The 15,479-nt window shown below is 36.8% G+C and overlaps 1 protein-coding gene across 1 annotated transcript; it reads left to right on the top strand.

The window, feature by feature from the left end:
- The first annotated feature begins 11,430 nt into the window (after positions 1-11,430).
- On the top strand, positions 11,431-14,443 carry LOC105046256 (uncharacterized). Its single transcript, XM_010924792.4, has 6 exons — positions 11,431-11,646; positions 12,823-12,889; positions 13,105-13,227; positions 13,324-13,407; positions 14,007-14,093; positions 14,197-14,443. The coding sequence occupies exons 1-6, from the start codon at positions 11,579-11,581 to the stop codon at positions 14,281-14,283; spliced, it is 516 nt and encodes a 171-aa protein (XP_010923094.1). The 5' UTR covers positions 11,431-11,578; the 3' UTR covers positions 14,284-14,443.
- Positions 14,444-15,479: the final 1,036 nt, after the last annotated feature.

Below are 15,479 nucleotides of genomic sequence, written 5' to 3'. Positions count from 1 at the left end.
GGGGTGAACCAGCTGAACAATTGATTTTTATCTCATTAAAAGAAGAAGATACTAAGAAGACGGCCCAAATTGGATCGTAGCTGTCTGATCCGAAGCGACAGCAATTAATAAATCTATTGAGAGCAAATATCGATATTTTTGCTTGATCGACCACTGACATGCCAGGCATCCCTCCAAGAGTAATAACTCACCGACTCAACATTAATCCAAATGTCAAGCCGGTGAGATAGAAGAAACGATCTTTTACCTTCGGAAGATAGAAGGTCATTGACGAAGAGGTCGAATATAGAGAACTGAAGAATGTTGTGGTTGTCAGAAGAGCAAAATGAGATCATAATTTTTTTTCCTTTTCATTATCTTTTTCCAAGATTTGTGGGAGAGGAGAGCGCTTGAGAGAGATTATAGAGGTTTCTTAGGTTCCGATTGGGTTTTTTCCTCAAGCATATGGAGTTTTGTGTGAGTTGTGGCGGCGTGAGTTGGTCTCAGGAGGTTTTGAGAGCTTAATGTTGGTAAAAACATGATATAATGAAGGAAAGATGGAAAAAACTTAAGAGTAAGACCTTTGTCCCACATAGATGATTATTTTTTTTCCTTTTCGCTTCTTTTTCTTTTCATTTCATTAACTTTTTTAGAGATATGTGGGAAACAAGAGCACTTGAGAGAGGTTAGAGGGGTTTCTTAGGTTCTGATTGGGTTTTTTCCTCAAGTCTCAAGCATATGGGATTTTTTGTGGGAGTTATGGGGGTGTGAGTTGGTCTAAGGAGGTTTTGAGAGCTTAATCTTAGTAGAAGCATGACATGTTGTCGGGTTTAAGAAGTTTTGGTCTAAAGAATTTTTCTATAGCTATAAAATTTTCAATTTTTGGGATGCTGTTCTCATGATAATGATTGGGACTTTAACTTGGTTATTATATTTTTTTTGGCTACTCTTGAAAAGACAATATCTTTTGCATAATGTAGTGGCCTATTGCGAAGAGAGAAATATCATGTTCTACAAAAGCGCAGGTAGTTAGATATGTTTTTGTTAATAATGTATTAACAATATATGATACTAAAGAATTGAAACAATGTTGATGTATCAGCTCTGTAATTCATTTTTCTTTGACAAAATTTCTTTCCAGCCTATTATAAATTTCATATCAAAGATTGTTCTAGGTATTTGAAGCATGTAAAGTTTACTACTTCAAAAGTTATCATAGATCAAAATGATATGTTTCATTCTTTTCGTAATCTCTTTTTTTTTTAATAGACTTATTAACTTTCTATTTTTCAATTTTTTTTTAAGAGTCTAAATTTTTCTCTCCTATTACTTTTAAGTTTTATGCTGCGAATTCATTATTGAGATAAAATTTAGAAAAACAAAGCTTTCCTCTTTATATCATTTTGATGCTTATAGAATGTGTTCTACAAATTTATCTTATATCATCCTTGATTTTTGGACTTACTAATATTAATAGCATAAAAGATTATTATTATTATCAATTAAACCCCTGCAATGCGAGGATTGAGTGCTACTTAGGATATAATAATAACTAAAAGTATAATATAATTAAAAATAATGGCTATTGTTCAATGATTATTATGGATTATAAGAATAAATATCATGATAATATAATATTATAATTTATTTGATATAAGAATAAGTATATATTGTTATTATAACTTATTTATATATTTATATAAATAATTAATATATATTTAATATATTAAAATTATATAATATTAAGTTTTATTGATTAGAGAGTGGTGATGGATTGCTGTGAGACTCAAAATCTGAGACTGGGGTAGATCGGATGAAGCCGAGCTGGAGGTCGATAGTAGTTTGATTTGAAACACCTTCGAGAAAACCTACAAAATAAATCAAAAACTGAATGGAGATCCACTGATTCTTGATCCTTCGATATTTAAGTCAGTCTTGAGCCCGAGAACAGTAGGTAGAAAAGAATAGTAGAGCATAAGAAGAGGGTTTGTATGGAATTAGAGAAATTGGACTGAGCAGGAACTAGAGTCCTTGTTGAAGAATTGGCAAAGTTTCCACCGGCATAGTCTCACTCTAGTTTTGAAATTAAGATTTTTGATCTTACCATTGGAGAATCTCGGGCCTTCTATTTATAGAGGGACTGATGAGGCCGTTACAGAGTTTGTTAGATCGTTAGAGGAGTTTGTTAGACGGTTATAGTCCGCTGTAAGTGAGCTAGATTATAGTTGTATATATTAGCAAGAAGTAAGGTCATACTTGCTATATCTGCTGGCTGTGTACGAAATCGTGATCAGTTGTGTATGAGATTGTGGCCAACTGTGGCTTAGCTAAAGAGATCATATATAAACTCCATAAGATGACTGTTATATATAATATAGAAGTTGACATCGGCTACAGACCGATGTGCATCCGATGAGATCGATCATTGGCTTATCTGAAATTGATATTACAGATATAGATATTATCGATGTACCTTCCTTCAGATCGATAAACTTTCGATCTTATTACTTTAACATCAGTTAGTTTATTCATGGTAACTCTGTACTTTGAGATCAGTAATTTGATGATCTTATGTGATGATGCTATGTGGCATGAGGTCAGTTTAGTGCACCAACACTTTGCCCTCTACTTTCTATGTCCAGAGCGACAGTTGTCAGATCGGACATAGGAAGTAGAAATGTCTGTCAACTTCCACTATCAGAAATAAATGTGCCGTATCTCGATAAAGCCAAATTTATTACTTGACTGAAAATGGAGAGATGTGTGCTCCTTTCTGAAAATAATACGGTAGATCTTCCTGTCATTATTATCTGAGAAGGCGATCTTGAAAACATCAAGTAGATATCTGCCGCTTGTTAGCTCATGATTAATTAATCAATCCGACTATGGATCGATTTGTCGTGGTAAAATCTGATGAAGATGTGCCAAACTATCATTTGACAAAGCCGTTAGATTAGCACCAAATGTCACAAATCGGTGATAGGATCAGTTCATCTGAATCGTTGATTTGTTTATAAAAGACTTTTATTTCAGAACAACTGTTCATCTTCGCCACTTTTCTGTGGAGGTGCTGCCAGTTTTTCTTCAGAGATCCTCCTATGTTCAACAACCGTCGGAGATAACGAGGAGTTCACCGGAGGCCGAGAAGAAGAGTTTCTTTTCATCTTTAGAAGAATCTCATCAGGATTTTCTTAGGTAGAAAACTTTTTTTTTCTATTTCGAGCCTTTCTGCTTCAGTTCTCCTTTCTTTTTCTATTCTTTGAGTTTTTTCCTTTCATTTTTCTTTAGAAAAAATTTCTAGAAAAATATGTCCACTCGGGGTGATAAAAAAAAAGAGGTTGTAGGTGACCCAAAGATTCAGTCGACCCAGACTTTACTAGATTTTGAGATAGAAAATCCTCCTCGAAAAAACCCCAATGTTGATCCTATAGATGAGGAGAGTCCAGAACAGCATGTGGAATCTCCTGTATGCAGTCTTCTAGACTACTTCGGTCCGAAAATAGAGAAATCCATTCTGATCGAGGAGAACCTGATGACTCTTTAGAAAAAGTATGACATTCTTGATAAGTATGAGATATTGATGCCTAATCCGAAAGGTTGGATTTCTAAACCCCTAGAAGGTTGCATAGCTTTCTACGATGAAGCTCTCCAATCTAAACTTTGATTTTCACTGCATCTTTTTTTCTGTAATATTTTTGACTTTTATAGGATCCATCCTACTCAAGTGATCTCTAATGCTATTAGGATGATTATAGTGTTCATAATAATGTGTAACTTCCGACACATAGAGCTTAGAATCTCCTTCTTTAGGTCATTAGTAGTTCTAAAGAAACATCTATACGAGAAAGGTTGGTGGTACTTTTTTTCTCAAAAAAACTGTAAATTCGGACCTGGCCTTCCTTCATTTACGGTTGGAAACGTCATTTCTTTTTTGTCTGAGCTCCTATTCTATAGGTTTTTAGACCTTCCAGGTGGCGTCCAGATACCAAGTAAAACTTTCATTATGAAATTCTCTCTAGAGATGAGGAGGCTCACACATCTCTGATTACCATGGCAGTGCCCAAGCTATCAAGGCTTGTTGATGATCAGGCATTGTATAATACTGGTATCAATCTGTACTCTCCTCAAAGTAAGACCGATGTATTTCTCTTTTGACTTTCTTTCTTTTGCATCTCCTTGCTTTTCTAAATATACTGCTTTTTTTTTGCAGAGATAAAGTTCGACCCGAAAAAGCTAACAGATGCAAAGAAGAGGAAGAAGGATCCAGAGCAAGCTTCTCCTGCCCTAGCATCGAATAGAATTAAAGGTGCGGATCTTCCTATAGCTCGGTTGCCTTCCTGATCTTCCTCAACCACTCCATCCCTAGCCACATTAGGAAAAAGTGACCTTCCAAGAGTCGCACAAAACAATCCACTTCGAGCACTATCGTCTGAACCTTCACCTTGCCCACCAACTGACGTGAGGAAATCAAAGGAAATGGATAGTGCTCATCCCACACCTCAAAAATCAAATCAGAAACCTACCTCCATCATGGTGCCGTCAACTTCAATTGAAGGAGACAGCGTCGGGCAAATGTCTCTACTGGAGCACCTCGACTTGGTCAAGATCTTTTTACCTTAGTGTTGCCGAAGGTTGATATGGAGGCATGCCGAAAGAATAAATTAGAGGAGATTATGAATCATGGCTTTGAGCATCTCATGCATGTAAGCCTCTCTCCCTCATCTTTTTTTCTTTTTTCCATCAATATTTAACCAATCTATTAGTCTTTTGTGTAGGTCGCTGTTGACTTTCAGGTCATGTATGAGAACATGGCTTGGCTTGTAGAGAATAAAAGGGCCATGGATGATAATATGCTGGTCATCGAGGAATAGAAAAAGACGGTCGAAAAGAAAGCTAAGGAGTAGTCTCAACTTGTTGAAGGACTCAAAACTCAACTCAATGAGAAAATGACTATGCTGAAAGAAAAAAATCAGAATCTCCTGGATCTTCAACATAAAGTAAATGAATAGGAGATGTATATTTTTGAGCTACATGAACGGGCCAAAAAGAAAGAGAAGTTGGAGTCGAGACTTTAGGAGGTGATGAAGGCCAGTGAAATCCATGAGAAAGCCATTGAGGCTTTTAAAAAGCAAATTAGACAAGAGCAAGATAAAGCGGCCAAGGCAATGGAGCAATACAAAGCCTCTGAAGAGTTTTAGGATGAGTGACTAAGTGCTCTGTAGGGATATACGACTTTAGATTCTATCAGTGTCGGAATTTGATCAAGAAGTTGTTTTCTCGAAGTTGACATTTTCAAGGTGACTCCACAGATCACCATTGAAATAGGTATTCAAGGGGAGCCAAAACTGTCTGCTGAAGTATCTGAAGAACTAGTTAAGAAGGCAGATCAGGATGTTACCGAGGTCACTATCGTAGAGCCCATCTTAGTGGTTCCTCTAGCTGTGACCGAGCCATTCTGATCTAGTTGTATTCTGAAAAAGTATTCATAAAGCTGAAAAGTTTGTGGTCTAAAGTGGCATCCATTAGCTGATCAATTCTTGATAGAAGAAAGCTGTCTTTTGGACAAACTTTATTGAGATCGGTGTAGTTAATACATATTCTTCACTTGCCATTGGCCTTTTTAACCATAATAACATTGGCTATCCACTTCAAATAATGAGTTTCTCTGACAAATCCTGCCTTGGAAGCTTATCAACTTCCTCATCAATTGTCTTTTGTCTTTTTGGAGCAAAACTCTTCTTTTTCTACTGAACTTGCTTAAACTTTAGATCAATATTCAGTTTATGAATAATTACATCAGCAGGAATACCAAACATATCAAAAGCTGACCAGACGAAGATATCGGTATTTGTCCGAAGAAACTTGATTATTTTGTCCCTCAGATCAGATTTGAGATTTGACCTGATTTGAACTATTTTTTTCGGATCATCTCTCAATGGAATAATTTTCAATTTTTCAACAGACTCACCTTGATTTTTTTTGACCTCATCTATTGGATCTTGTACTTCAACTAGTGTACTTTTCGAGGGTTGCTTCATTTTGAAGGTAATCATAAAATATTATCAAGCTACTGTCTGATCTTCATGTATTTCTCCAGTTCCTTTATTAGGAAGCACACCAATAGATGATATATGGAGACATAGCTTTGAGAGCATTAAGATCAGGTCGGTCAAGAGTAGCATTGTAAGTAGATGAGACTTTAACCACCAAAAAGGTAAGCTGCACTGTTGACTATTTTGGTTCCTATCCCGCTGTAATTGGTAGAGTAATTTCTCCTTTAATAGCTATTAAATTTTTTGAGAATCCAATGAGCGGAGTGCCGACTTGCTTCAGTTGACCTACTAAATTTATTTATGAGAATGCATCGTAGAATAATACATCAACAGAGCTTCCATTATCAATCAAAAAATTTTTTATATCATATTTTGCTATTATCATAGAAACGACAATAGCATCATTATGAGGAATTTGAATCTCTTTTACATTATTCTGAGAAAGGGAGATAACATCTTCAATCTTCTACCTTTTAGGGGATGGATCAGCAGTCTTCTATAGTAGACCAGATATCATGTTGATGACCCCAGCAGTTGATCGATTATGATTATCAAAATTCTCTTCTGTTTGAGGTCGATATTCAATGGCTTTGGTTGGCCTCACAAATTTGCCGAGGTAGCCTCGATGCACCAAGGCCTCTATCTCATCCTGAAGCTGTCTGTATTCCTCGATATCATGATCATGATGTTGGTGAAAGTGATAGTACTTTCTTTTATCTCTTTTTGCTGGTGGAGCCTTTATTGGTTCTAACTTTGAAAGATATCCCTCTCCTTCAATTTTCATAAGGATCTGTGCTCGGGGGGTGGATAGAGAAGTGTAAGAATCAAAACGTCGAGATGGACTTTTTGTCCTCAGATTTTTCTGAGGTCGGTCAGAGCCTTTATTCTGCTAAGCTCCATTATCCTCTCTCGATCACTTCTTCTTATTTTTATTTTTTATTAGCTTGCCTGGTGATGGCTTTTTCTTCTTCGGTTTGAGTATACTTTCATATTCGATTGAGCATCTCATTATAGGTGTTTGAAAAATTTTTATTCAAAGAAAAGATCAAGTGATTGCTCTAAAGTCTCCTCTTTAAGGCAGACATGACGACTGCCTCATTGAAGTTTTTTACTTCCAGAGTGACTGTATTGAAGCGAGCCATATATTTTCGAAGATCTTCTCTCTCCTACTGCTTGATAGAGAATAGACTATCCGTATGTCTCAAGTGAGGTCAGTTAGTACCGAAGTATGTAACGAACAGTCTCCCAAGCTGCTCAAAAGAAGAGATGAACCCCTATGGGAGTTCAGAAAATCATACCCTCGCTGCTTTCTTGAGGGTAGCAGGGAAGGCAATGCACAATAGGGCATCAGAAGCCTCTTGTAAGGTCATGAGAGCTCTGTAGTCCTCAATATGATCCATTGGATTGGCGGAGCCATCAAAAGACTCAATAGTGGTTATCTTGAACCAATTCAAAATCGATTCATTCAGGATTTTTTGAAAGAAAGGAGATCGAATGTCAAAGCTATCTTTATTTTGAAATCGACCTCCTATCTGAATCTCCATAAAGTGCTTCTCAAGATCTTGAATCTTATGCTCCATATCATCTCCTCTATGAGATTTTGTATTATTAGGAGTAGATTCATCATCAGCCTCATCATCAATATGGTGTTTATCTTGATGGACTGGTTGATGGTTGTATTGAGATAACTTTCAAAGGAGGAGCTTCTTTTTGATGTCGCTCCTCAATCTTTTAAAGCTGTTGAATAACTGTTGTCAAAGCTTGAACTTGCTGAATGAGTAGGAGAAACTGTTGAGGATCAACAGCAACTGGTTGTTGTTGGAAAGCTTCTGACAAGATGTCTAGAGAAGTTGGAGATGCCAAAGAATTATTTGGTGCTCACACTCTGACCATCTTTTCCATAAAAAATCAGTCAGGTCCTCCTTCTAACGCCAATCTATTGCTGTGAGACTCAAAATTTGAGACTCAGGCAGATCGGATGAAGCCGAGTTGAAGGTCAATAATAGTCCAATCTGAAATATCTTCAAAAAAATTTGTAAAACAAGTCAAAAATTGGATGAAGATCCTCTGATTCTCGATCCTCTGATGTTTAAGTTAGTCTAAAGCCTGAGAACAGTAAGTGAAAAAGAGTAGTAGAGCACAAAAAGATAATTTATATAGAACTAGAAAAATTGTATCGAGTAGGAACTAGAATCCTTGTTCAAGAACTAACAAAGTTTCCACCGACATAGTCTCACTCTAGTTTTGGAATTAGGATTTTGAATTTACCATTGAAGGATCTCTGGCCCTCTATTTATAAAGGAGCTGATGAGGCTGTTACAGAGTTTGTTAGGCCGTTAGAGGAGTTTGTTAGGTGGTTATAGCCAGCTGTAAGTTTGCTCGAGTATAGCTATATGTATTAGCCAGAAGTGAGGTCATACTTAGCTGTATCTGCCAGCTGTATATGAGATCGTGGCCAGCTGTGTATGAGATCATGGTCAGCTGTGGTTTAGCTATAGAGATCATAAATAAACTCCACGAGATGACTGCTGTAGATAATATAGAAGTTGACATCAGCTACAGACCGATGTGCACCAGATGAGATCAATCATTGGCTCACTGAAGTTGATATTACAGATATAAGTATTACCAATGTACTTTCCTTCAGGTCGGTAAACTCTCGATCTTATTACTATAACATCAGCCAGTTTATTCATGGCAACTCTGTACTTTGAGATCAGTAATTTGGTGATCTTATGTGATGATGCTACGTGGTATGAGGTTGGTTTAGTGCACCAACAGGACTTTTTTTTGAGTTTTGCTTGCTATTGGAATAAATGTGGTAATTAAATTATGGCCAATATGATTTATGATTCTAATTGCAAGATTTCAATTTTTCATGGTTTCAATGCAGCTTGTAGTTATAATTATGTTGGATGCTTCTAATTCAATTATAGTATTTGCAAATACAATCTACTTAATTGTAAGTAAACAAACAACTCCTAGTTGGATGAGATTTTTTCTTTTCAAAAAAACAAGAAACTTTATATCATGAGTTTAGTTCATCAAATTTTATGGACGAGGATGGTAGCTTATATTGATATATTATGTTTAAAAGGTTATAATTGAGGGTTTTGACTTCCTTTTTATTCTTTCCTATACATGTATAGGGGGCAAAGCATGAAAAGTAAAATATATGTTTTAGTACAAAAGCTAGGTTCCACACCAAAAGCATCTGCATTTCAAGTTCAGATGGAATACAAGCTTGAGAGCCTAGCTGAAAATCTTCTAAGCCTATCTCACACCTCAGCATGCCGCTTGATTGGCTTTCCTTGACACACGTGTAATTTGAAGTAGAACAGCCCTTTGATTAAAGTAGTGCATAGAATTTTGACGGATAGTTGGTAAAACTCTTATGCAATCCCTCTTTCTCCAAGCATATGCGGGAGAACAAAGCCGCTCTCAAAAAAAATAACGTGAATAACAAAAAAAAAAAAAAATGACTTGACCCAAAATCTTCCATAAGATGGTTTGGCTCATTTTGTCACAAATTGAGCAATCGTAGGATCTGGCCCAAATACTATATAAGTTGGCTGGGCACACAGTTTAGTTGGGTAAATTTTATCCAATCATAAGGATGATTGAGCTAGGGCTGAAATTATAGGTATGACTGAATTCACGATGGCTTGGGCTAGCCATAAAATAGATAGGTGTAACCCGAACATCCTAAAATTAAAATAACATAGTAATTAGTTAATAGCCTAATTGTTACTACTAGATGGGCTTAGTAGATTAGGCTCGAGCCAAGCTCTGCTCAAGATACGAGGTTGTTATTTAGATTCAAGATTGATTGCTTTCTAGATTCGAGTCCGCTACTTATTAGGGTTTGAATTTTTTGGAGCAGGCTCTTAGACTGTTTGCTTTTTTACTTTTTGGATCGTGATCTCAGCTGACCAGAATAATTGTGAAAGAGAAGGATGTCGATATAGAAAGATGGAGGAGTTGGATGGGGAAGGGGAGGGATACGGAAAGCGGTTGAAGAGAGATAGAGATATGGGGTTGGAGGTGGAGGTGGACAGCGTCAACGGGTGATCAAGATGGAAGGGGTCGAAAGAGGGAGGGGAGGTCATGATGGGATTGAGGGAGGAGGAGGTGGAAGAAGAGGAGAGGGAGGTGGGGGAAGGAGGAAGGGGGTTGGCGGGGAATTGGGATGAGAGGATTTGGGATTGGGGAAGGGGCTGTGGTGGGATCGGGGGACGGGGAGGAAGAGGATAGCAAGGTTGGGCCGGCAGGTAGGGAGGGGGTGGGCGTGGTAGGATAGAAGTGGGAGTTATCGTCGATGCTGAAGTTGAAATCAACAGCCATGCGAGCAGAGAAGTGCAAGAGCTTGAGGAGTTGTGGGTGAGGAAGAGAATTGAAGAGGATAAGAGTGAGAGGATAATTTCATACTTAATTTTATAATTTATTATACATTATATAAAATTGGGCATGGGTTGAGCTCATGTGGGGTTGATGTAGGTTCAAACTCAGCCTGTATAATAAGCGGGCTTAAAATATAGGTCCAAACTAACCCTCTCATCTTAAATATTAGATGTAGATCTATTTGAGATGGTCTAGGCACGAGCGGACCATCTGGGCCACATGGGATTTGAGCAGCTCCATGCCACATGATACCGTCAAAGAGAAATTCTTTGTGCACTGCAGGCAGTATAGAAAATTTGACATAGGATGCATCTCTTCATCCAATTGGTCCACATAGTCATCATTTTTCAATGCGCATTTAATGCCTATAGGTCGACTTTTTCATTTAAAAATTTTATATGATAAAAATATTTATTTTTTGAAAAAAATTATAACATCTTGTGACGTAATATAGGCTAGTATGTCATAATATGATCTAAGATATCATAATATAGAAAGGATATTTTTGTCCAATCACTTTTTAATGTGCATTTAATACTTGTAGATCGATTTTTTTGTTTGAAAATTTTGAATGACGAAAATGTTTCTGTTGTTTAGAAAAAAATTATGACATCCTATGCATATTATTGATGCAAGATGACGTAATATGAACATAAAATATTATAATTTTTTTAAATGATAAAAATATTTTCAACATATAAAATTTTTTAATAAAAAATTAATTTATAAATATTAAATATATATTAAAAAATAATTATTATATAAATCAATCAGATCAGACGATGCACCTAGCGTTAGATTTTCTACGGCTGCCCGTGGTGCACAAATAATTCCACTGCCGCCGATTTTCATTTCTAGCGCCCCCACCCTCTCAACGCTTCTTTATGAGTCGGGTCCGGTCGGGCACGGGCTCGGGCTGATAGATGGTCCGGGTCGGATCCCTAGCTGTCTACCAACAGATAAAATGACCAGAGCAGCCTCGTGCTGCCCTAGAACCCAATTTCTCCTTCCCCGGGGCTGCTCCACACCCTCTCGTTGCTCAACGCATCGCGTACCTACCCTCTAATCAGCATCGTATAGTCATCGAGGTTTTCCCCCTCTCCACCTTCCTCGAAGCCAGGGAGAGAGAGACATCTTGGAGAGCCATGAAGGAATTCCAGGTGAACGGGAGCACTCTCTCCCTCGCCCTCTTCACCGACGTCACAAACAGCAAGTCAGCCTCCCCTCCCTTTCTTTCCTTCCCTCATTTTCTCTATTTTTTCCTACTATTTTGCCGAATAAGATGGTTCTGCCTGCTTATGGTATTTCCTCTTTCGTGTGTTCGCATACCTTGTCTTGGTTCATGCCTGTCGCGCATTGTTGCTGCTTTTAAATTAAGATGATCAACTTCCCATATGTATAAAATATCACTGGAAAATTAAGTTAGCCTAAGTCGGAGTGATCTGATTATAGCACTTTGCTTATTCCGATTCACCTCATAAATTTTTGATACGTGCAGTAAGCATGTCCATCAATTATATTTATGTGGTGTCGCGATACAGGATGAGAATGCATGTAAAATGACATAGGCATTTCCGCATCAACCGATTATGCATCTTCATCAGTGTCTCATGGAAAAAAAAAATGAGAAGCACGGCTTAATTAGAGCATGCATCGGACGAATTGTGGTGAAGCTGAAGGAAGGAAATGTTATTCATACATTTTAGAAATGTAAAGAAGCAACAAGGACTTCAATGAAACTAGATTATAAGTCAGCCAAGATAACCGAGGAAAAAAGATGCTATAGTGAAAGCATAGGGATCAAGCAGGACAGTGAGCCAGCATAATATGAAATGTTGTGGTAGAGCAAGCACTCCATCCCGGGCTGGCAAATTAAAATACTCCTTCCTACGATCTGAAGGTCGATCAAAGGAATTACCCCTTACAATAACATGAAATACACAACTTGCTGCTTGGGTTCCTTTTTAAATAATGGATTGATGGTTCTTGTTTCCTGTAGCAACAGATTTACAATGGGGAATATATGCAAGGCAGATAAACTGTGAGAAGTGGCATAGCTTTATGCTCCATTTCTCACCTGCAAAGTTAGCAAGTTGATCCATCTTTTGCGGAATAGCTAACTAGAGCTCAAGGGCTTGCGTGAAGTCTGAGGTCGTAGTTGGGGGCTTCTGATCTCACAAATGGTTATAAGAGGCTCTGGCTTGGAAGTAGTTACTGTTTTGTTTCTATACCAACATTAGTATGCCCAGGTCTTACATCAGTGGCATGAAAAATCAGTCATATGTGATGAAATGCCTTAAATAAGCTCTGTGAGATGAGTTTATTTATTTGTTATTTTTAAATGACTGTTACGACCAGATCATAATATACATGGCTTGTTAAATTTCAGGGAGCTTCTTGAGTCTATGCAGGCTGGAAAGCTACAACCAGAAGTAGCACTTCTCAATGCATCACTAGTACGCTTTTCCCCCCTCATGATATTTATTAAGACTAGATTCAGGTTGTTCTATCAATGCTTTATTTATGTTATAGAATACTCTGCTCCTTTCCTTTTGTTATAATTATGAGCTTCCTGTAACTTATCCATAGTAGATGTGATACCAAATGAGGCCTTTCATTTAAGTAGCATGTGCAGATTTTAACCTGATGATATTCTTATCTCATTGAACAGATACCTGATATCTTCCCTGTTCTAGCAGCAGCGCATAAGGCACTTCTTGCCAAATCAAGGGGATCACTGACAACGCATACTCTTCATTCAGAACTAGTTTATTGTTATTCTGGATCTAAGCATGTATTGATCTGCTGTAGTTCATTCCACCTTGAACATTTCATCTCAGTTATTCTGTAGAATAATTACTGTGAAGCCTGAAATTTGATGTTTTGCTAGATAACAGAGTCCTTGAAGAGGTGTGGAATTTCTCATGATACAAGCTACATTCTTGCAGCTCGTTTTGGTGCTTCTCATGACGAGGTACCTAATAATCATAGTTCTGTCACTTTTTTTTTTTTTTGGGTGAAATCACTCAAATAACCAGCATGTGAATGACAAATTGTTTTAATACACGAATAATATGAATGAACTGGCACATGTGCTTATTGCTTATACTTCAACATGGAAAGTGAGTGATACATGTCTAAATTTTAAGTACTTGATTGGAATTCTATGATTGGAAAATTGTCTAAATTTTAAACAGCATTGGAATCTTTTCGGTTAGTTGCAACATATTCTTGAAACCACAATATGATGATGTTTTGTCAATACGGCAACATGACCTTTTAACTGTTTCAAGTTGCATCTCCTTCCTTGATATCCAAAGATCCAAGCTGGGCCAGCCTGCACCCCTCACATCCTCGTGATCTAACATTGATATAGAACTGTTCTTTAATAGGCCTACATGTCCATTACCTGTTGAAGTTCAATAAGAGGATTTAGGCTTATTTTTCTGTACATACACGATCAATTTTTATAAACATCATATTCTTTTCATGTCATGTTCCATCATATCACTATTTGCTTTTGAATTTTCGATAGTCTAGTACCACACTAAGAAAGAATTTCAACTTTGCTAGATGAAGGATATTGAAAAGCTAATATGTGGGAAAGTGATTGATTTGGAAGCATTGGGAAGTAGAGCTAACCATGCACAGATCCAAAAGGTTTGAACTTTATTTATTTATTTGGGTTGCGCTGTATTTTTCCTACTTTTTTTTTTTCCTCTGTGGTGATAAAATATTTTTTTTTTCTTTTGACCTTTTACAGCATTATAAAATATCTCCACAGGAATTAGCAATATCTTCTCTGGCTGATGCAATCACCTGCAGGATTGCAGCTCGAGATGCCCTATGAGGAATTTCGAGATCTACATATAACCGGTGCTATCTATGAATTACTTCTGGAAATTAGTATGGATCATTTGCATTCTGTGCCCAGATTATGACCGATCTCTTTTGTTTGATACATGAGCATGAAATTGAATATCTGCAAAATCTGAAACCCTTGGACATGACACCAATGCATGAAAAATTTTCAATACATGCATCGACCATTCTTGCCCTGGCAGGGTTCGGGTCGGGTCATACTTCTGTAACATGCGCAAAGCCTGACGGGAACCTAATCCAATGGCCAGCGGGTTTGAAAGCAACCAGAAAATTATAGAAAGATAAAATCCTTTTGAGGGAGGAAAAGGGAAACAAAAAATGAAACTTTATGCCTAAAATCGGAGAGAGAACCCCCTTTTTTTATGTGCTGGTTTTGGCTTGGTTGTTATGTTCCATCAAGCAGATTTCATGGTCCCTGAGGCCCTGATTCCGAGGTTGGGGACATGCAAGCTGAGTGGAGCTAGGATCACGGTTTCTTCACGTCTCAGCTGTATTTTTACTTGCTGGGTTGTTCTGTCACTATCAATATGCAAGATTTTAGATTTAGAAGAAATGTCGGACTTGTAGTGGCACCTGTGCTACGTTTTGTTTTCAGGTTTTCATGAAGGGAACAGAAGCCAAATGGTCATTGGATATGAAATGGGATCAAAGGCAGGGAATGGGAATCACCATCTTATTCCATTGTCTGGGTGTGATGGATAAAAAGAACGAAAAAGGAATGCCAATTCAATTTTAATTTAATTAGTTATTCATGAGAACATATCCGATTGATTACTATTTACACTTATGTTTATACTTGTATTTTTATTTTATTTTATTTTTTAAAAAAATTTATGTTATTTTTGGTGTTTTTTACTATTATGATTTATAATTTTCTTACACTTTTTTAGTTTTCTATTTTATTAATTAATGTTTTGTTTTTATTTGTATCAAAGACTTTATTTTGGTAATTTATCTGGTTACATTTTCATTATTCTGGATCCTATTTTTAATTCCTATTTTGTATTCTTGATTAGCATATTTTCTTATGCTTTTATTTTATGTGTTTCAATAAGGAACATTGTACTCTTTATTTTCCTTTTTTTATTTTTATTTTTCTGTATTATTTTAGTTGATATTCTAATATACATCTATGTATTTTTATTTTTATATTTAGCATTATTT

This window comes from Elaeis guineensis, chromosome 5, assembly GCF_000442705.2.
Source record: "Elaeis guineensis isolate ETL-2024a chromosome 5, EG11, whole genome shotgun sequence".
NCBI lineage: Eukaryota > Viridiplantae > Streptophyta > Magnoliopsida > Arecales > Arecaceae > Elaeis > Elaeis guineensis.
This window is presented reverse-complemented; position numbering and strand designations above follow the sequence as displayed.